The following is a 23,154-nucleotide window of genomic DNA, read 5'->3' as shown; positions in this document are numbered from 1 at the left end:
AGATTAGAAGATAAACGACTTTTATATTGGTAAGAGTGTTCCTCCGCATATGCTTTCGACTTGTTCTTTTAATTCATCAGTATTTTTTTTTATATACTATCTGAATTCGGAGATATTGGGGATATTTATTTTTGCCAATGAGTACAATTCGTCATTTTGTGAACATTTACTTTTTCTGACAACATCTGACTTATAAAGAACACCCCATGTACATAAGAATATACATATTATCTTGTTCTCTCCATAGTGTGTGATCAAATCAAACAAATTTTCTCCTACATATTTCAATGTTAATATCATCCATTTTTATTCAAGTCTAGAGCATACATGATTTTGAACTACATCACTTTGTATCATGATTATCCCAAAATATTGCTAAGAGGGCCTAAAGTTATACTGCAAAAAAAAAACATGCCATAAGACGAAGAAAATACTCTCAAAACATTCTCAAAGGATATCTCTACAACAAATATAAGCTCTTATTTTTTTTTGTTATGGTTGTGAGCTAGATTCTTTATGCGTTAAGAATACTAACAGTAGCCATCCTCCAAAGATATACATTTCAATAGACGTGCTGTACACATTGTAGCATCAGCTCGGGTTTAATTTTATTATTATTTATTATTCTATAGTATTATTATTTTAACACTTATTATAATTTAGTTTATTATCTGTAAAGTCAAAAGTATAATATTTCTTATCATTTAGCGCTCTATTAGCAGAGAGATTTTCTTCTATATTTTCAGCAGTAGTGAAAGTAGATTTATTAGGTGTTGTCATTTCGGTTCTTCACCTGGTTTTAGTATCATATATAACTTTTTATCTTTTACTAAGTATGGGTAAATCTCATTATTATAATTATTTAATTTTATATATTTACTTGCTTTTTGTTTATATTTATTTAATTTACTTTTTAAGTATAATTATATTATATTATAAAATAAGTATAGTTATTTTTTAATCTTTTGCTTAGTGTGATTAAACCTCATTACTATAATTATTTAATTTGTTATATTTATTTACTTTTTACTTAATTTTTTATTTACTCAATGTACTTTTTAAGTAAAGTTATATTAAATTATAAACTAATTACAATTATTTTTTCTTTTATTAAGTATCGTTAAACCTTATTATTATAATTATTTAATAAGTATAGTTATTTTTTAATCTTTTACTAAGTGTGGGTTATGTTAAGCCTTTTTTGAGTTAGTCTGGGCCTTTTTACTCTATGATAGCTGGGGGAATTCTGCATAGTCCCGCCCATCTTACTGACTAACTTGAGTATTCCTAATAATCTTCATGATTATTCAATGATTGATCTAAGATCTGCGTACCGCCCCGCGCGGTTAGTGATTACTCTGAGATTAGATAGTGCTAAATAGTGCAGCCTGTCGGTTTTCGTATACAGCTTCAGAGCTTTGTCCCTTATGTATTTTTTGACCGGATCTATTCTAAGTTCTCTTAGCATGTCATTCCTGCGGATGTACCATGGTACTTTCAAGAGCCTGACTTTGAGCAACTCGTAGCTTTTGGATAGTAGAGTCGGCAGCTTTGCTATATGCGACACACCCATAAAGTAGTGCTGGTCTAATTAAAAAAATTATCTGGCTGTAGATCAGCTTTCTGTTCTTTACGCTAAGGTTGTTGTGTTTGAAAAGTGGGTGTAAGCAGTGCAGTGTTTTTGCGCAATTACTTCTTTTGACTTGTATGTGCTTGTGCCAAGTGAACCGCTTATCAAATGTGATTCCTAAGTATTTAATGCTGTCCTCCCAATTAATCGCTATGTCACCAACTCTCACTCTCGGTGGATGTTGCCTGTGTTTACGAGTAATAAATAGGGCTTTCGTTTTCTCATTGTTAATTTTTATTTTCCAATTTTGGAGGAACTCCAGAATGAGATTAACATGCTACTGCATGTTATTTTTTAATCTCTTACTAAGTGTGGGTAAACTTGATTATTTTAATTATTTTATTTAATATATTTACTAACTTTTCACTTAATTTTTTATTTACTTAATATACTTTCTAAGTATAATTATAGTATTTGTTCATCGATAATAATTTCTTCCCAAATTTAACCTTCCACTCCAATGTGTATAATTTCTGGTGTCACATGTCGTATGCGCAACCTCAATCAAATTAATTCATTATTGTAATTGTCATGTTAAGAAAAAGTGATTATAATTACAAACATTATATTACAAAAAATCTTAATTATTTTATTAATTCATATTTTTAATTCAACGCCTTTAACGCTCATTTCTGCCAGTGAACACCTCTCAAATAAAGACTTTTTGAAAGTAATAATAATAAAAAAATTCTTATTGTTGTATACCTTTTTTGGTTTATGCAAATTAATATTTTTTAACCTTAAAATTTATAAATCAAAAAAAAAAATATATATAATATTGTAAAATATAACACATAAATTTTATTATTTTCATGGCATCATAACACATCCTTAAATTTCCAGCCATTCACCTATTACGCAAAACGTCTTTCTAACTAAACTCAATAATGAAATAAAAGCAGTTTGGGATCATTATCTCAGGTTTTTAATAATAGTGAGTAAAGCAGAAAATAATAATAAAAAGATAAAAGCGGTTTTAATTGTTGAGCGTGGATTGAGTATGCGATGCGATGCAGTTTGCTTGAAACCTATACGAATTCTAGTTTTAGTTGTGTTTTTTTTGTATCTAAATAATTTCAAGACAACAAACAAACAACTTGAAGTCATTATCGGAAACGGAGAGCATTAATTCAGTGGATTTTATTGACTGGAACTAAAAGTTGAGGCATTGCACATTTCAGTGTACGGCAGTTGTATCTGAAGTGTGACCGTGTAGCACCGAGCCAGTACATTTGGCTGATTACTCACCTGAACTGCGACTCGCTTAGGCCCAGAGTATTTTCGGTGCTTATTCGAGTTTTTTTTGTTTTGTTATTGTTTGGCTTTGATTTTAATTTTGGTTTGGCATTCAATGTTTCCAACATAAAAGATCGATTCAGAGCAATTCTAATTCAGTTGTGAATTAAACTTTGTATTGTGATTAGAAAAATTGTTCAACAGAAATTTATTGTACGAAACTTACAAGTCAAGATACGAGTACTTCGCTACCAATAAAGTAAATAAAAGTTTTAATTTAAATAAATAAGAATTTTATTAGTATTATTATTATTTAACACATGTCATAGATACATATGTGCTGTAAATAAACATTTAAACAACTAATTTGTTATGTCAATAAAATTTAAAATTATAATAAACATTTTTGTGGGTGTGTTCCAATATAAATTTATTTAATTTTTGTTAAGTGGCGGCTAAAAGTGTCAAAGCAAAATAATGCAATTGTGATTTTTACTATATAAAATTAATAATAACATTGATTTTAGTAAAAAAGTGAATTGAATGTGCGAATTTAGTTAACATATGTAGTTGTATTTGATATACAAATTTATATTGATGAATAAAGGGTGATTCTTTGGAGTTTGATATATAAAGTGAAAAGAAAATATATTGAAATTGTAATAATATTCATAGAAATCACTTAATTAGAAGGATAATTGTCTACCATCAATGTTTCAATATATGATAATCTACATAAAAATAATTTTATAAGTAGAATAATTGCCTACCATCAATATTTCAATACTTGACAAAGTGATTTTATTAGAAGGAAAATTGTTTGCAATGAATTTCTCAATATATGATAATGTCCATGAAAATGACTTCATTAGAAGGATAATTGTTTGCCATCAATGTCTCAATATATGATAATTGTTATATTTTATACAACCAACTGAGTAATATATTTATATATATAAGTAAAACGATATGTCTTTTACTTATGACACCCTGACTTCGACTCTCTCTCTATTTATTCAATATATAATATGTATTACAACTAATAATTACAGAATTGCTAATTATACTATTTAATTATACAACAATAATGTCCATAAAAATGACTTTATTACAAAGATAATTGTCTGCCATCAATGTTTCAATACATGATAATGTCCATAAAAATGACTTTATTAGAAGTTTAACTGTCTGCCTTCAATATTTCAATACATGATAATATTCATAAAAATGACATTATTAGAAGGATAATCATCTACCATCAATGTTTGAATACATGATAATACTCATAAAAATGACTTTATTAGAAGCATAATTGTCTACCATCAATGTTTCAATATATGATAATATCCATAAAATGACTTTATTAGAAGGATAGTTGTCTGTCATTAATGTTTGAATGTAATATAATTTCGGGCTTATATACAGGACAGGATAATTGTTTGCTATCAATGTTTGAATACAATATGATTTGGGTCTATCTACAGTGAAATAACTCGAATGAAATCTTATCTGGAAGTCCAATTTCTGAACGCTGCTTATATAAATACACATATATATTAGAATATATCTGGACAAAAACTTTACAAACATTGTGTTATAAATGGTTTAATATCTCTGGTTTATTTAAGCATACAAGAATATAGTTCCGTAACGTTACGACCAGTAGCGTCATTGAAAAAAATATTGGCCAATGATTCCCATATGTTCCAACTAAGCCTTAAAGTAAAACAAATTCTACTTATGTTGATTTTAGAAAAAAAAACATAATATATATATTAGCTGTCGATTGTTAAAATTCTTACCTAAACTGTTGTAATTTTAAAAATCAAACCCCCAATATTAACACCCTTTATATTAAAAAAAGTGTTATAAGTAAATATATGATTCATAATATGGATAAAATGTTATAAAAAAAATGTCAACAAAATGTTAAATGTTGTTGTATGACAGTTATTTTATTATTTTTAAAATAAGTAAAATAATCAATGTTAAATGTCATGTAAATATATTAAAAATGGTAAAAATTGTATTACATAATTAATTGTGTCTACCAATTTAAATATATCCCTAAAGTCTTATAAGTTTATTAGTCATTAGATACAGTCAAAGATTGTATTTTACTGATATAAAGTCAGTCCAAAAAGTATGAGAATTTTGATTTAAAATTCAGATAACCACAAAACAAAATAGTTCTAGTATCAAACAGAACATTTTATAAACAACAAGAAAAATATATTTCAATTAAATTAATAACCAACTAAAATAACTTCTAAAAGCCCAAAGTTTCCAATAGAATATGGATATAAAAACGATATTAATAAGCAGCTAAGGGGCAAGAATACTATCTACAGAATAATTTATTTAAATTGCCAAAACAATACAAAATAATAATAATAAATACTTTTGAAAGTATCTGAAGTAAACTAAAGATAATCATAGAAATCTGTTTAGAAAGTTGTTGGAACAAAATTGTAGGATCGGAAGAAAGTCTATTTTGACGACGAATGCAGGAAAACTGTGGCAATTCAGAACGGAATCATATTAAAGGAATAAGACGAAGATTATACACAAAAACAGAAACTAGTAAAAAAATTTGAAGGAAGAAAAAGTGACAAGAGCTAATAAACAATAGAGAACCTATACGATATATCTCCCTCATTAATAATGTATAGGATCCTAACCAATATCCTTCATGAAGTAAACATTAGTATCGAAAATCTTTTCGGACAGAGGAATAGGGTTCACGTAAATGTAGGAGATAAGCTGGCCGTGTTTTTGTGATTGCACACGTTGATCTTAATTGTTTATTTAATAAATTTTTAAGATAAAAAAATGCTATTAGAAACGATGACTGTTTTTTATCATTAGATGGTGGAATTTTAGAATTAGCTTTTATGTAAATTTACAGTACTAAAAATAGATGAGATCAACAGAAAAGGCACCATAATGATCTATTTGCTACACTAAAGTAAAAACGAGCTTTTGCGTATAGTAAAAAAAAAAATAGCGGTGTCAAAAATATATGGTAGGAACCGATATGGTAGGAATCTACTGTGATATTGTATACTATCGATATAATATCGATATGTTAATACAAAAAAATAAAAAACTGCTCATTCTACAAAGATTAGTTAAAACATATCGGATTTATTCATCTTAAACCTTAAACAATAGATATATTTGTTATATTATGTTGATCTTCTTGCCAAATTTTTTTATATTAAAAATATCAAAATAAAATGAAATTTGTAAACTAAAACGAAACTAGTTAAAATATATCGGACTTATTTTTGTGTAATCATCTCAAACCTTAAATAATAGACATATTTGTTATATTATTTTGATCTGCTTGCCTCTCACTATATCAAATTGTGACACACTGAAACAACCAATCAAATTAGGATTACTACTTAAACTAGAAGAAAAAAAAGAATATAGCTACTTCCGAGTAAAATGACTAAAATAATACCAAACTGGAACTCGGGTGAAATCCTTTTGAATAAGTAGATTATAGTATTAAAAGACTAGATACTACCTGGTATCATAGTATTTTGTAAATATATGCCAAACGCATTAGTTGGCGAACAGGTGTTAGTAACGCCATATACTCTATATTTATTTCATAAAATATCGAACACCCAAAACTATATACTGACGTCATAAAAAGCAAAAAATATTTGCCTCAAAATTTGGAAATCTGTTAAACGAATATAAAAGAAATATTTTGGTTAATTTTTCTTTCATTTTATATGCAGAAATAGTCCAGTTTATCTTAAGCGATTTACACCCAAGTAGGATGGCTACATATGCACTGAAATTATATATAAATTTACTGACTAGGACTTATAACAATGCTTAAATGTAAAAATATCAAGTGTGATTCATCAGTAATTCTTATAATCACATAATTTAATAATTGTCTTTGTTGGAAAACAATTAAACTATATTATATAGTCGAATAAAAGGCTATTAATATCCCTACTAAGTTCTATATATCATTTTGTCGGTTGTCAGAAACTTTATCCATAAGTTATTACAAATTTATTTTATAATTAATGTAGATTAGTTATATTAATTTTAAGTTAAACGCAAATAGATTTAGACATTATAAAAATTAATATTTGTTAATTAATTTTATTTAATTGAACGTAATGAGTCAATAGTTCAAACTTGGTTTCAACTTCAACCTAGTAATGCCTACCAGCACTCTATTTTATTATCAATTTTTATAAATTAAGGTGCGTTTCACAGGTTACGAAATAATTTAAAATACTGCCAGTGCAGATAGTTGTAAACAATATTTCAAATATATAAGAATTTAATGGCCAATTGAGATGGAAATGAAGTGCCCTTGACCTAAAACCATAACAAAAAATTAACAAACATTTATTGTTTGTATTACAAATTATATTTATTTATTTTAAAATTGTTGGAATAATAACATACTTACTTAATTAATTAATTAGTAAACTGAAAATTGTTTGAAAAATTAAGTAAAAACTCTGTATACACATTATCTTAAAGTGTATACCTATTTACGTAACATAGACCTCTTGGTGTGACGTTTAAGCAACGTCTATATTGATGATAACACAAAGGGTCATTTTTTGTTCTCAAGTAGGCTTTGGTGTAAAGTATGGAATTATTATAATTATTTTTTAATTATTTAATTATTTGTACAAATTTCAAATACCATTTATTGTTGTAAAGAAAAATTTCGAAGTCGAATATTTTAATTATCTGATTCATTATAATGTTTAAATTAAGTACACAAGAATATGATGAAATGTCATTTGATTATTGTAAACGAAAATTTCGAAGTCGAATATTTTAATTATCTGATTCATTATAATGTTTAAATTAAGTACACAAGAATATGATGTTCTTGATTATTACGTTTGGGCTTAGAGCATTTTCCATATCCATAATATATTACTCTAATATTAGTACCTATAAGTACTTCAAAGTGTTTGACCAACTCGTGTATATTCGAATTCACACATTTGCATCGAAAATTTTCTAACGACTCGGTGTTCGAAATACTCTAGCATATACATACTTCCATATCAAGTTTCGATCAATTAAACTAATATTCAAAGCTTCAGTACCATGTTATTGCTAAATTTAATATACATTTAGAAGGAATAGATTGTATAGAAAACAAAAAATATATTTTGAGATATTGTTAACCTTAGATATCTAAGCAGCAGTTGGTTGATTGGTTGTAGTATCTGATTTGCTTTAGATAATTGGCGTTTATACGCAATTTTAATTCTTTGTTGGAAACTTGATCGAACCTCTTATATAAATTGTTTTTCTTAAATAACAATTATAAATCTTTTGTCCTTTCACATGAGCAGTCTGACTAAATATTATTGATAATTCCCTAAAAATCTGCTCCTAATCCCTGCTAAATCCATGCAATCGGTAAAGCAATGCGTATATGATTTTTTGCAAAGTTTTCACACTTTCGATGATAAGTATTAAAAGGAATGATCAGTTTCTCTGATGGGTTTTTATATATAATTTCTCTGAATAACCGCAATTGCTTAGTAGTACTAATGTAATCTCTTTAAATAAATTCTCAGGATATGATGTTATTATGGACATAGCTGCCCTTTTAATTATATCTCCACGCGAACATTAATCAGCACCCCTAGTGAGACATCCATACATCTATCATAGCGGTCTAAACTGTATACTCTTTTATCACCTTTAATGTTCTCATGTTATTTCTTCTTATCATTTGTTTTTAATATATTTCTATTTTATTACATCTTTTGCACCGACAATGACAAATAGCGTCCCTTGTAATCTATATATGTTTGTTTAAAATAAATATTATATTATGGTATATATATGGGTGAATATATACTATAATACTTTTGATATCGTGTTATTTTGATGACATTTAAATTCATTTTTAGATCATCAAAGTTGTGAGAAAATAATATTTTAAATCATCAAAGTTGTGAGAATTATGCATATGTCATATGTCTATACCGATGTATATGTAGAATAATGACTCTTATAAAGCACGACTTTTCTTAATAAATAAATCTAATATAGAAAGTGAATATACTAACGTTATATATAATATATTTTATATATATTTACTATATTATATTTTTACCATGCGGTGTCTTAAGTGTACTAATTGGATTAGTAACCCCCTTGGATAGTGACTTTTGTATTCTAGCAGTATAGTTAAATATAGTTTTCTGTATTTATAAATAATAGTTTATAATAATTTATAATAACTATTTCAATCCAATTTTTATGTCATCGAATCTTACAAACTTATCTAAATGTTAGTCAATTGCAGTTGATTTCTGCAACCAAATAAAACGAAATATTTATATATATGGTAAACCAAACAAATCAATGTTAGATAATAATAGTTATTATTGTTGTAATTAAAATCTTTAAATAACATCAATTATTTTTAATTACAATAAAACTAATTGAAGTAGTTTTGAATATGTGTTTATTATGTGAGAAAAATAGTTAGAATTTCTATCAAAGGCAAAGTGCAAAAAATATTGTTACTCATACGCAGTGTGACTTCAATATTTGAAGCAAAGTTTACATATGGTAACTTTATTTCAATAGAATCTGAGTTAGAGCAGATGTTTAACCCTGACACCTTTGAACATTTTAAGTCTCTACCATTTTTTATTATAAATGCATATGGATTGAAAAATGTTACTTAAATCATGCCATTTATATTCAATAAACAAATTAAATAAATATTCCGAAAACATATATAACATATATAATATATAAAAACGAATAATCAATAATTAATAATTATTACAATATTAAGATCTTATAATAATAAAATTATAATATTTAAGATAATCTTATTTCAATAAATTTATTCTTAATAAATTTTACCAGAAATAAATAAAAATACAAAAAAAATTTTATATTTACTAATAATTAAATACAAGAAATATTTTCAAAAAAAGTATTTTTGATGATGGGTATTTGGTAACATTCGAAACTGCTATATGGTCAACCAAAAATTTATTAATATATAATAAAATTTTGTTGTTGTAGTTCACTTCTGTTTAAAATACCTTTATATAAAAACGTTTGTACTAAGAAGTATGGTTTCTTCCGTTAAAATATTTTAAAAAAAATTTAATTTATTTAAAGTATAATTTTTTTTGTTAAATAAAAGAATTTGGTATAATTCTACTTCCTAATGATATAAGTTGAACTCCATATAATTGAGGTAAACCTACCTGTTTACAATTATATGGGTCAAAAAGACATACAATTGCCTTCACTCAATATTAAAGCTTTAGTCTCTCAAGTTATTGATACAAGCCTCAAAACAGTTTGGTATCAAGTCTTCTCTTTTATAATATAATATGGAATCCAAAGAAAGTATTTGACATAGGACAGTTAAAATAAAAGGAATAAAAGTGATTAAGTGTCAATTAAACGGAAGGCGAGCAGTAATTTCTAACTAATATATACTAGGTAGATTGACAAATACCCAACCTAAGTAATAAAACCGCATTTTTTTTTTTGGCAATTATATTTTATGCTTTAATATAATCCCCTTTTAGCTCGAACATCTTTTAAATAATACTATTTATCAAGTCCTCCAAAATATACCACAGTTTCCCATTCCACTTCAGCATTTGATGGATATCTTTTTCCCTGGAGTCATCTTTTCATGTTTATAAACAAGTAATAATCACTGGGAGTTAAATCTAGAGAAAACGGTGGGTGAGGAAGCAATTCATACCGTAGTTCATTCAATTTTGCCATGGTTTCCATTGACGAGTGATTAATTTACGGAATACTGTAGTATCAAATTTCATAATGTTAAATAAATTTTACAATTATTTTATTGTTTTTATATTAGAAATATTATATATTAATATATGCTAAAAAACTCATGTGCAACACTTAAATAAACAAATTATTTTTATAAAAATTCTGAAATTTGAAAATTCATAATTAAAAAATATTTGGTTCAGTCGATAGTATAACATAATATAAGTTATATATCTTAACAATAAGTTATTTACTAAAGAAAATATTCAAGGTTTTTTTAGCATGAAATAATGATTGCATATTAATCGAAACTGAATTTTTATCTTCGAAGTACTATACTTTTTAAAAATTGACAGTTTTATATAACTTTATCAACCAGTATGCAAATGAAAAAATTTAAATAATAAACAGAAAAAATTCCATACCTGCAACGTAAGATTGAACAATCAGCTAGTCTGTAGAGTAGTCTCAGTAGACCCAATTTGGACACTGACTCAGACAACAGATTAAGAAAATTAGGTGCACATATATGCATTTATAGTTTAAATATATTCTGAAAAAATATATAGTATATACGAGTATCTCAAGTGACCTTAGAAAAAGAATTAGATATTTGCATATAAATCATAAAATGTTTAAATGCACAAAATCACACAAAACGTCATTATTTCATTATTTCATTATTTATATTTTTATTTCTTTATTTTTTATTTTATTTCTTATATATTTCTTCAAATATTATTTCAATATTTGTTTTTAAATTTATTCCCTATGACTAGATAAAGCTCACTTCTAATAAATACTATTAAATATAAATGATATATGGTTTTTAAATATTTTTAAAATAATATTATTTTTCATTGCAATTTTTTTCTTAATTTATTTAAATGATTTATGACACATAAGAAGTGTAGTTTATATTTGTATTTATATGATATTTGTTTTAAATAAAATTTCGCTGAATCATGTGTCAAGCCTCATGCCAAATGACGACAACGAATCTTTATATCTCCATAAAAAATATTTTTATTGCATTATTTAATCAATTCATTTTTCAATTAGTGTTACTACAAATAAAGTGTTTAAATTTTGTTATTAAAAGACATAATGATTTTAAAGAATTTATTAACTAATAAAAACACTATTGAAACCGCCTTCCGCCAATGATTGCAAAACACAAACGTAGCCGGTCTCTTGATTCAAAAAAGCGCTTCCAGCACAGCAAATCGATTGAGATATTAAATTAATTGTTATATTTAAGCTTTTATTCAAAAAAAATAAAATAAAATGAAACGTGTTTAAAATTATTAATTGTATTTTGGCGGGAAGTATCAACTTTATAAAGTCACCCGGACACCTTTAGTTAGGCATCAGCCGACTGCAAAGTGACTTGCAGTTCTCTCTTTATTAATTTATAAATATTAAAGTGTTAAACATTTGTAGATTTTATACTTAAATTTTATTATAAATTAATGATTTGATTTCATAGTAGTTTAAATTAATGAAGCATAACTAAATGCATTATTATTCACTCAGAGTTGAAAAAGATCTTGAAAAAGATGATACGAATGTAATAAAGAAGTCTATAAAACACATAACATATACTGTAATGAAATTTAAAAATAATTTTAAAATGTATATTTTATTATTTTTAAATTATTTAAATTATTCAAATTATTTAAATAAAGAAAATAATTAATTAAAAGAATTAATAGATTTTAAAAAAAATATAATATTGTTTTGAACTATCAAAATCGTAATGTTTAATACTAAGACATGAATTCTAACTAACATTTATTATATATCCTAGATATCTTAATCTGATACTTGCTATTAATATCTACTTCTTCTCAAAGAGATAAGTTCTCAAAAAATCTATAACACAACATATTTTTTATGTATTTTAATCTGGTTCTTGCTACTCATATCTATGTTTAATATTGAAGAGCTTAAGATCAAAACAATTTTTAAATATGACTGAATATATAAGCGTCGATTTGTACATTGAACTCTAAATACATACCTAGTAATATGGTACAATTATTGTTATATTATTTTGAATTTAAATTTTTCTATGTTAAACTATATGAAAACATTTATATTTATAAAAACTAATTAAATTTTTTTTCTTTTAGTAACATGAACTACTACACTTGCGTACTACTCTTAGTTTTAGCTACTCTGAGTCAAGCGCAATTCTATTTTCATCAACCATCACGTTTACAATATCCCTTTCATGCGCAAGAAGCTCACCCACAACATTATCATATAGCACCAAGCATTGGCTTAGCTACATCACAGCAATATGCACATCCATCAGTAGTAGAGAACTCATATCGTGAATCACAACTTCCATCAGAATTGCTTAAGAGTGAACGTTTCTATAAGAACCCACATATTGCAGCTGCCTTAGCAAAGGAATCATGGTTTACGGACAAGGAAAGTCCAGTAATAGATCGTGAAGCAGAAAAAATACCACGAGAGATGGTATTCAAAATCTTCAAGAATGCCGGATGGATTAGACGCAGATGAGAAAAGTTTATTCCAAAATAAGCTGTTATTTTTTTTAAGTGTATTTGCAAAAAACAAAACGTGATGCTATTTATAAATATTTAAACAAAATTATTTAAATAAACGAATATATTGTTATTTTTTTATACTTGTATTTTGATTTAAATTAAGTTTAGTTAAAAATAAATAAAAATTTTATATTTAATTTGAAAAATATACTTTTTTGCAGTTGAAAATATAATAACTTATTCTTTCTGTATTATTTTTACTATTATTCTGATAAAATAGATGTGAAGAACCCGTATAACTGTTTATATTTTTAATAACTGCATAAGTATAATCCAGAAATAACCAATATTTTTATAATCGTATTAGAAAGAAAGTATTAGAATTTTGTTGTTTTTCAAATTTTGCGGTTTCTAAATTTTAAGCTCTTTTAAGAAGTGTGGTCCTCACACTTTTTTTTACATGTACCATACAGCCGTATTGACTGTTTCGACATAATCTGTCATATGACATTGCTGGCATAGCTCAACAATAAGAGTTTTTCATGGTATTGTAATAGAAATCACTTTTCTTTTTAATCAATAATTCTATTACAATTTAAGTTGTATTTATTTTTATTTAAAAACAAATAGTTTTAAAGGAGTTTATATAGTGAAATTCAAAAATGATATGAATTGATTTCAATAAGTATAACTATTTCAATTCAAGGCTCAGATGAATTTCTAAGAGTACCGTAAGAAATTAACAAGAACTGTAATTACTTAAATTATAAATGATCTTTTTTTTTATAATATATTCTAATATAGAGTATATATAGTCATGATCACCTCGACGAATTAAGGTTATTGAACCTTGTCTGTCTGTTTGTTTCAGTTTAAACTAGTTCAATAATTTTTGAATTATGTTGAAGTGAATCCAAATACAACTATTACATTTTATAACTTTCATATAAACTGAACAATCGAATATGACTATTCACACATTTTTAATAAAGCTATTCAAATTATATTCTTTATACTTTTAAAAATAAAAATTTTAAACTTTTAAAAAACAAATATAAAAAATAATAAATATAAATAAAAATGTATAATTTATAAAAAAAAATAAATAACATATACAAACATTTTAAAGAATACATGAAGAAAGCATAATTAGAACGTAGATTTAGAGAATGTAAGAGAACATATATAATTTGTAATTTTTTAAAGAGGTTTTTCAAAAAGTAGTGAACCACAACAACAAAAATTCTTTTTATATTATCTTAATTAATTGAATTTTTCGTTGACCATACAGCTGTTGTGCCCTGCCAAATTTGATGCTCAGAGTCAGCGTTCATTAGCCAACTGACCCAACGCCACAGTTGACTTTTACATTCGCACATTTCTTTGGAGTTTTGTTAATTTGCTGCGAAAGTTTTTATTAACAAATCCACTTGCTGTGTTATATTAGAACAAATATTTTAATAAACATTTAAATTTATATAAAATTTACTTTGCCTTAGATTTTACTTATTATATATATCACTTAATAATTTTCAAAACATAATATTTGACAGATATTACCAGTGACGCCAATACGACAAGAAGTCTTTTTAACAAGAGATTTCTTGTTTTTTGCTGCACTACGGGGCGGCTGAATACATCTATTGTTTAAGTTTTTAACATTTTATAAAATTAAAATTAAATGTTACTGTTACAATATAACATAATATGTAAATTTCACATAGTATGTTAATATCGAACTCTATAAAAACGTTAGGGATGTTATTAGTTGTGTTGATGCAAAAATAACAACTTACGTGATAAGATGCGAAACGGTAACCATTGTGCTAAATGTATCAAATGTGTTATTGACTAATTAGCGAGGTAAGGGATTGGTATGTACATATTTCTAAAACAAATGGTTTCTCATTATTTGAGAATAAAAATAAATAAAAATAATAATTGGTGTTCCAATCATATTACTAATTCACATTTTTTAATTTAAATGCACTGTTAAATTAATAAATAAGTAATGACAAAGAAATGGCACAATTCTAATTGTTTTTTTTTATGCAAATAGCAAAAAAAAAAACAACAAATACATACATATGTATGTGTAATTGTTACTTTCGTTAAAAGTGAATCGCCACACTTCAGTCTAATTGCACTCCTCTTCGGACATAATTGCAACGCAAAGAAAACGTTTCTTTTTTTTTTTATTTAATATTTATTTTATTTTGCATGTTTTTCTACTATTTTTGTTCTTTGTTTTGATTTTCGTTCAAATACGTCACACTTTTTTTAATGCGAACAGGTTTTTAATAACTGCAAAATCATTTTTGGTGGAATTTGTCAATGAATTTGAATAGAAAATGAAAAAGAATTTCAGTTCTTGAAGCGCCTCTGTTGGCAACTGGAGTTAAGTTAATATTAGAAATTGTTTCACGTTTAAATATTATTTAATAAATATTATTTTAATAAGAGTGTATAAATTAATAAAATTTTTATTAATATTGATAGAAATGAGTACATTTACATGAATGTACAAAAAAAAGTTATGCATAAAAAAAAATTTTACATACATAATTGTACATAATAATATGTACATATACATATAATTTAATTGAGAATATTAAAAAACTTTATGAATGCTTATAATAATATGTAATATAATATTTACAACAACAAAGTGAAAGTGTCATTAACATAATTAATAATAAAATAAATAATTTTAGGAGTTTGATATTAAAATTTAGTATAATTTTTAATACTGTACAATAGAATATTTATTGTACTTGTATATATAAACGTTATAAACTTTTAAATATAAACGTTATAATCAAAAATATTTAGTTAAAACTTATGAATTTACATTTAAAAAATAGAAAGCCAAATAATTATAGTTTTCATAAAATCAGTGTTGCATTTCGCAGAACAGATATAAGGAAAAAGAAAATCAAACATAAAAAGTTGGGATGAAACTGCCTATGTACTTTACTTGCTACATAAAATTGGGTTATGTTATTAGCTACGTTCCACAGTGGCTTATCCCCTACGCTCAATAATAAAAATTAAATCATTAAAAAAATATGTAGTGAAAAAACCATTTCAAAGGGTTTATAAATTAAAAATTATAGATATAAAAACAGTTATTATTAATATGTTATATGCCATAAGTGTACAAAAAGGAATTATTTTTTTTTTGTAATATAAAAAGATATACAAAAATGAATTCATATCAAAAACGCATTGACAGCTATTGTTAACAGGATCAACATCAATTACTACGGATACACCAGTGAAAAAAGGTAAGTGTTAATGCTTTATTAAAAGAGTATATAGTTCAAGAGTATATATATGTATAATAATGTTATACATCAAACAAAATAATCTTAAAACTTTTATAAAGTGTAAACAATACATATGTATTAAAGAAGTTATATAGAAAGTTACAATATTTAAAACTTGATTTAGTAATTTAGAACTTAAGACTACCTTTTTGAAAACAAAACAAACTTATTTTGATGATAAAATGCAGTTAGACCAAAAACCTATTTTCAGACTACTCTGTCACGACCTTTTTACACTATATTGACATATTTCTTTTTTAAATTAAGTTTTAAGCTATTTTCGTATAAATTTTTGAGGGTATGAAAAAAAATCCAAAAAAAGAATATTTTTAATTTTTTTTGAAAAAACGTCCAAAATATATAAAAAATTTTTTAACATTTAACATACAAGAAAGTAAATGGCAAAAAAGTTTGAGGTGTTCAAAAATTTTATACTATATACGATATATATTTGATTATTTAAAAAAACTTTAAAAACTCCTTTGTTTGCTATAGTAAGGTGAAATCTGTCATTAATGGCGTTTTCGATTGTTAAAACTGGATTTATTCTAGATTTACTTTGTCAAAATTTGGTGCCCAATTGAAAGTTTTTAGCGTAATTTAGCATTATTCTAGTTATGTTAATAGGCATTTATATTTTTCATAAATGTAAATGTCGAATAAAATCACACTTCATCTGCAATAGTCATATAAACAGTCATTAATTTTAGAATAATCTTGGCAAAGTAATTGCCAAGTATTTTGATACTACTCTTAAATACAATCTGGCAAAGTATTTAAAATGTTATAAATTAATCTCGATATACAAATATAAATTTAGCTCACGTTAAAGCCTAAAAGCTCTCGAAAAACTTTAAAATAATAATAAACATTTTCAGGAAATGTTAATAATATCATATTCTTTCTACCGCTCAATCAATTTGCGTTAATCAAATAAAAATTTGATCGTTTCGATTGGTATAAGTTAATTTATACATGTGAAAAAGCTTTAATGTCTCAGAAAGTTTTATGACACATAAGTTCTAAGAGAAGTTTTGTTTACTTACATTTCAATTGTTAGCAGAAATATTCAATTTTGTATTCTTAACAGAAATTAATTAATTGATCGTGGAAAACAAAAAAAATTTGGAAAAAATTTTGTGATTAATATTATTTATAAAAAGCAAACAATTTAAAACAATGCTTGCCTCTTTTTTGTTTAAATTATATGTTTTTTGTTTATTGATATTTTATGTCTTGTGTTTAATATGTTAAATTTCGATCATTTTCCTTTTGGGAAATTATTTAGTATAATACTGAAACCGATATTTTTGATGTTATTTCCCTTAATTTATTCTTAACTAAGTTGAAATGCACGAAAGCTCTTTGTACGGTTAACCAACTTCATTAGTGACCTAAATCAAATAAACTGCTTTAATGAAGGCAATGGGAACATATTATAGTAGTAGTATTCTTTTTATTAAATATAGGTTATATTTACATTTACAAAATTAACATTTTCAATAATTTATAATATATAAAACATAAATATTATAAATAATTATAAGAAATAATAAGAAAAACCTAACTTCATTTACATAGTATCTAATTTATCCTTATACGATTATGGCATTCGCCGTCAATCGGGCAATGGGAACATACTATAAACAGATTTTTATATAAAAATTATTCTTCTAAAAATTTTCTAAGTTATAAAATAGTGTAAAAACATGAATATTGTAATTGACGGTAAAAAAACAAAAAGCCGGTTGTATACTTTGACTTATATAATGACGTATCTAATTTAAATAATAGGAAGTACTATCGTTAAAAGTGTTAATTTACATATGGTAAACGTAGGGTTTTAAGAGCAAATAATCTGATAATCTCTAATCTAACATACTGTATAAAACACATTAATAATAATTAGTCAGTGAATAATAAAGTGACTAAAAGAAAACAATAAAAAAATAAATATTGTTTATAGGTAATTCAAAAACAGTTGTGTTTATAAATATGTAATATTAATACTTAACTAAAAATATATACTGAAAAATAAAGACAAAAAAAATCTAATGAAAAATTGTGTAAATTAACAGTAACTAAGATAAATTTGTAAATAGTATTATGCTGTAACGCTTAGAATATAATTTTAAATAAGCTTCTGATAATTTGATTAGGAGACCCTGTAAATCAGGTTAAACTCAACTCGTGTTCATCCAAACTAAAAACTTTGGAATGAAAATTTTATAGTTAAAAATGTAAAAATCAAAACAATATACTTAAACATAATTTTAAAAAATCATATTTTTAATACTTATTTTAAATAGATATGTCTTTAAAATGCACCTACTCTATTTTAAAAGAGTAGCTGTAAATAGAAAATAAACGCTCTATTGACTCCTAGAGAGCAGAACACTACGACCATGATTGAGGTTTTGTGTTATTGAAAAAACTGAAAAAAAAGAGACACTCTGCTTTTCGATTGAAACCCAAAATGTCAGCAATTAAGAACATCTTAACTTCAGCGGAGAATATAGTCTCCTGACACAGCAGTTTCCTCTTGGCCCAGATCTCATCCGATTCCAAGCACACCCGTCATTCTGTCTGTTGAAACAGATCCATCTTGTTAAATTTGGACACTGACTCAGACAACAGATTAAGAAAATTAGGTGCACATATATGCATTTATAGTTTAAATATATTCTGAAAAAATATATAGTATATACGAGTATCTCAAGTGACCTTAGAAAAAGAATTAGATATTTGCATATAAATCATAAAATGTTTAAATGCACAAAATCACACAAAACGTCATTATTTCATTATTTCATTATTTATATTTTTATTTCTTTATTTTTTATTTTATTTCTTATATATTTCTTCAAATATTATTTCAATATTTGTTTTTAAATTTATTCCCTATGACTAGATAAAGCTCACTTCTAATAAATACTATTAAATATAAATGATATATGGTTTTTAAATATTTTTAAAATAATATTATTTTTCATTGCAATTTTTTTCTTAATTTATTTAAATGATTTATGACACATAAGAAGTGTAGTTTATATTTGTATTTATATGATATTTGTTTTAAATAAAATTTCGCTGAATCATGTGTCAAGCCTCATGCCAAATGACGACAACGAATCTTTATATCTCCATAAAAAATATTTTTATTGCATTATTTAATCAATTCATTTTTCAATTAGTGTTACTACAAATAAAGTGTTTAAATTTTGTTATTAAAAGACATAATGATTTTAAAGAATTTATTAACTAATAAAAACACTATTGAAACCGCCTTCCGCCAATGTTTGCAAAACACAAACGTAGCCGGTCTCTTAATTTAAAAAAGCGCTTCCAGCACATCAAATCGATTGAGATATTAAATTAATTGTTATATTTAAGCTTTTATTCAAAAAAATAAAATAAAATGAAACGTGTTTAAAATTATTAATTATATTTTGGCTGGAAGTATCAACTTTATAAAGTCACCCGGACACCTTTAGTTAGGCATCAGCCGACTGCAAAGTGACTTGCAGTTCTCTCTTTATTAATTTATAAATATTAAAGTGTTAAACATTTGTGGATTTTATACTTAAATTTTATTATAAATTAATGATTTGATTTCATAGTAGTTTAAATTAATGAAGCAGAACTGAATGCATTATTATTCACTCAGAGTTGAAAAAGATTTTAAAAAAGATGGTATGAATGTAATAAAGAAGCCTATAAAACACATAACATATACTGTAATGAAATTTAAAAATAATTTTAAAATGTATATTTTATTATTTTTAAATTATTTAAATTATTCAAATTATTTAAATAAAGAAAATAATTAATTAAAAGAATTAATAGATTTTAAAAAAAATATAATATTGTTTTGAACTATCAAAATCGTAATGTTTAATACTAAGGCATGAATTCTAACCAACATTTATTATATATCCTAGATATCTTAATCTGATACTTGCTATTAATATCTACTTCTTCTCAAAGAGATAAGTTCTCAAAAAATCTATAACACAACATATTTTTTATATATTTTAATCTGGTTCTTGCTACTCATATCTATGTACTTAATATTAAAGAGCTTAAGATCAAAACAATTTTTAAATATGACTGAATATATAAGCGTCGATTTGTACATTGAACTCTAAATACATAGATCTATATGTCCATTAAATTTCTCTATAAGTCTTGTTAAAAAATGTCTCTCTACCTAGTAATATGGTACAATTATTGTTATATTATTTCAAATTTAAATTTTTCTATGTTAAACTATATGAAAACATATATATTTATAAAAACTAATTAAATTTTTTTTCTTTTAGTAACATGAACTACTACACTTGCGTACTACTTTTAGTTTTAGCTACTCTGAGTCAAGCGCAATTCTATTTTCATCAACCATCACGTTTACAATATCCCTTTCATGCGCAAGAAGCTCACCCACAACATTATCATATAGCACCAAGCATTGGCTTAGCTACATCACAGCAATATGCACATCCATCAGTAGTAGAGAACTCATATCGTGAATCACAACTTCCATCAGAATTGCTTAAGAGTGAACGTTTCTATAAGAACCCACATATTGCAGCTGCCTTAGCAAAGGAATCATGGTTTACGGACAAGGAAAGTCCAGTAATAGATCGTGAAGCAGAAAAAATACCACGAGAGATGGTATTCAAAATCTTCAAGAATGCCGGATGGATTAGACGCAGATGAGAAAAGTTTATTCCAAAATAAGCTGTTATTTTTTTTAAGTGTATTTGCAAAAAACAAAACGTGATGCTATTTATAAATATTTAAACAAAATTATTTAAATAAACGAATATATTGTTATTTTTTTATACTTGTATTTTGATTTAAATTAAGTTTAGTTAAAAATAAATAAAAATTTTATATTTAATTTGAAAAATATACTTTTTTGCAGTTGAAAATATAATAACTTATTCTTTCTGTATTATTTTTACTATTATTCTGATAAAATAGATGTGAAGAACCCGTATAACTGTTTATATTTTTAATAACTGCATAAGTATAATCCAGAAATAACCAATATTTTTATAATCGTATTAGAAAGAAAGTATTAGAATTTTGTTGTTTTTCAAATTTTGCGGTTTCTAAATTTTAAGCTCTTTTAAGAAGTGTGGTCCTCACACTTTTTTTTACATGTACCATACAGCCGTATTGACTGTTTCGACATAATCTGTCATATGACATTGCTGGCATAGCTCAACAATAAGAGTTTTTCATGGTATTGTAATAGAAATCACTTTTCTTTTTAATCAATAATTCTATTACAATTTAAGTTGTATTTATTTTTATTTAAAAACAAATAGTTTTAAAGGAGTTTATATAGTGAAATTCAAAAATGATATGAATTGATTTCAATAAGTATAACTATTTCAATTCAAGGCTCAGATGAATTTCTAAGAGTACCGTAAGAAATTAACAAGAACTGTAATTACTTAAATTATAAATGATCTTTTTTTTTATAATATATTCTAATATAGAGTATATATAGTCATGATCACCTCGACGAATTAAGGTTATTGAACCTTGTCTGTCTGTTTGTTTCAGTTTAAACTAGTTCAATAATTTTTGAATTATGTTGAAGTGAATCCAAATACAACTATTACATTTTATAACTTTCATATAAACTGAACAATCGAATATGACTATTCACACATTTTTAATAAAGCTATTCAAATTATATTCTTTATACTTTTAAAAATAAAAATTTTAAACTTTTAAAAAACAAATATAAAAAATAATAAATATAAATAAAAATGTATAATTTATAAAAAAAAATAAATAACATATACAAACATTTTAAAGAATACATGAAGAAAGCATAATTAGAACGTAGATTTAGAGAATGTAAGAGAACATATATAATTTGTAATTTTTTAAAGAGGTTTTTCAAAAAGTAGTGAACCACAACAACAAAAATTCTTTTTATATTATCTTAATTAATTGAATTTTTCGTTGACCATACAGCTGTTGTGCCCTGCCAAATTTGATGCTCAGAGTCAGCGTTCATTAGCCAACTGACCCAACGCCACAGTTGACTTTTACATTCGCACATTTCTTTGGAGTTTTGTTAATTTGCTGCGAAAGTTTTTATTAACAAATCCACTTGCTGTGTTATATTAGAACAAATATTTTAATAAACATTTAAATTTATATAAAATTTACTTTGCCTTAGATTTTACTTATTATATATATCACTTAATAATTTTCAAAACATAATATTTGACAGATATTACCAGTGACGCCAATACGACAAGAAGTCTTTTTAACAAGAGATTTCTTGTTTTTTGCTGCACTACGGGGCGGCTGAATACATCTATTGTTTAAGTTTTTAACATTTTATAAAATTAAAATTAAATGTTACTGTTACAATATAACATAATATGTAAATTTCACATAGTATGTTAATATCGAACTCTATAAAAACGTTAGGGATGTTATTAGTTGTGTTGATGCAAAAATAACAACTTACGTGATAAGATGCGAAACGGTAACCATTGTGCTAAATGTATCAAATGTGTTATTGACTAATTAGCGAGGTAAGGGATTGGTATGTACATATTTCTAAAACAAATGGTTTCTCATTATTTGAGAATAAAAATAAATAAAAATAATA

The 23,154-nt window shown here is 25.0% G+C and overlaps 2 protein-coding genes across 4 annotated transcripts; both read left to right on the top strand.

Annotated features, from left to right (window-relative positions):
• The first annotated feature begins 3,038 nt into the window (after positions 1 to 3,038).
• Positions 3,039 to 13,275, top strand: LOC119668607. Its single transcript, XM_038078174.1, has 2 exons — positions 3,039 to 3,125; positions 12,796 to 13,275. Exon 2 carries the CDS (start codon positions 12,800 to 12,802, stop codon positions 13,190 to 13,192), a length of 393 nt encoding a protein of 130 aa, XP_037934102.1. The 5' UTR covers positions 3,039 to 3,125; positions 12,796 to 12,799; the 3' UTR covers positions 13,193 to 13,275.
• On the top strand, positions 3,068 to 21,310 carry LOC119668608. 3 transcript variants are annotated; one of them, XM_038078175.1, is made up of 2 exons: positions 3,068 to 3,125; positions 20,831 to 21,310. In XM_038078175.1, exon 2 carries the CDS (start codon positions 20,835 to 20,837, stop codon positions 21,225 to 21,227), a length of 393 nt encoding a protein of 130 aa, XP_037934103.1. In that variant the 5' UTR covers positions 3,068 to 3,125; positions 20,831 to 20,834; the 3' UTR covers positions 21,228 to 21,310. The 3 variants fall into 3 exon arrangements, with proteins under 3 accessions (XP_037934103.1, XP_037934104.1, XP_037934105.1); XM_038078176.1 differs by lacking the exon at positions 3,068 to 3,125 and adding an exon at positions 16,354 to 16,466; XM_038078177.1 differs by lacking the exon at positions 3,068 to 3,125 and adding an exon at positions 20,142 to 20,201.
• Positions 21,311 to 23,154: the final 1,844 nt, after the last annotated feature.

Source organism: Teleopsis dalmanni, chromosome 1, assembly GCF_002237135.1.
Source record: "Teleopsis dalmanni isolate 2A chromosome 1, ASM223713v2, whole genome shotgun sequence".
Taxonomy (NCBI): Eukaryota; Metazoa; Arthropoda; class Insecta; order Diptera; family Diopsidae; genus Teleopsis; species Teleopsis dalmanni.
The sequence above is the reverse complement of the archived record's forward strand: the minus strand, read 5'-3'. Positions and strand labels throughout refer to the sequence as shown.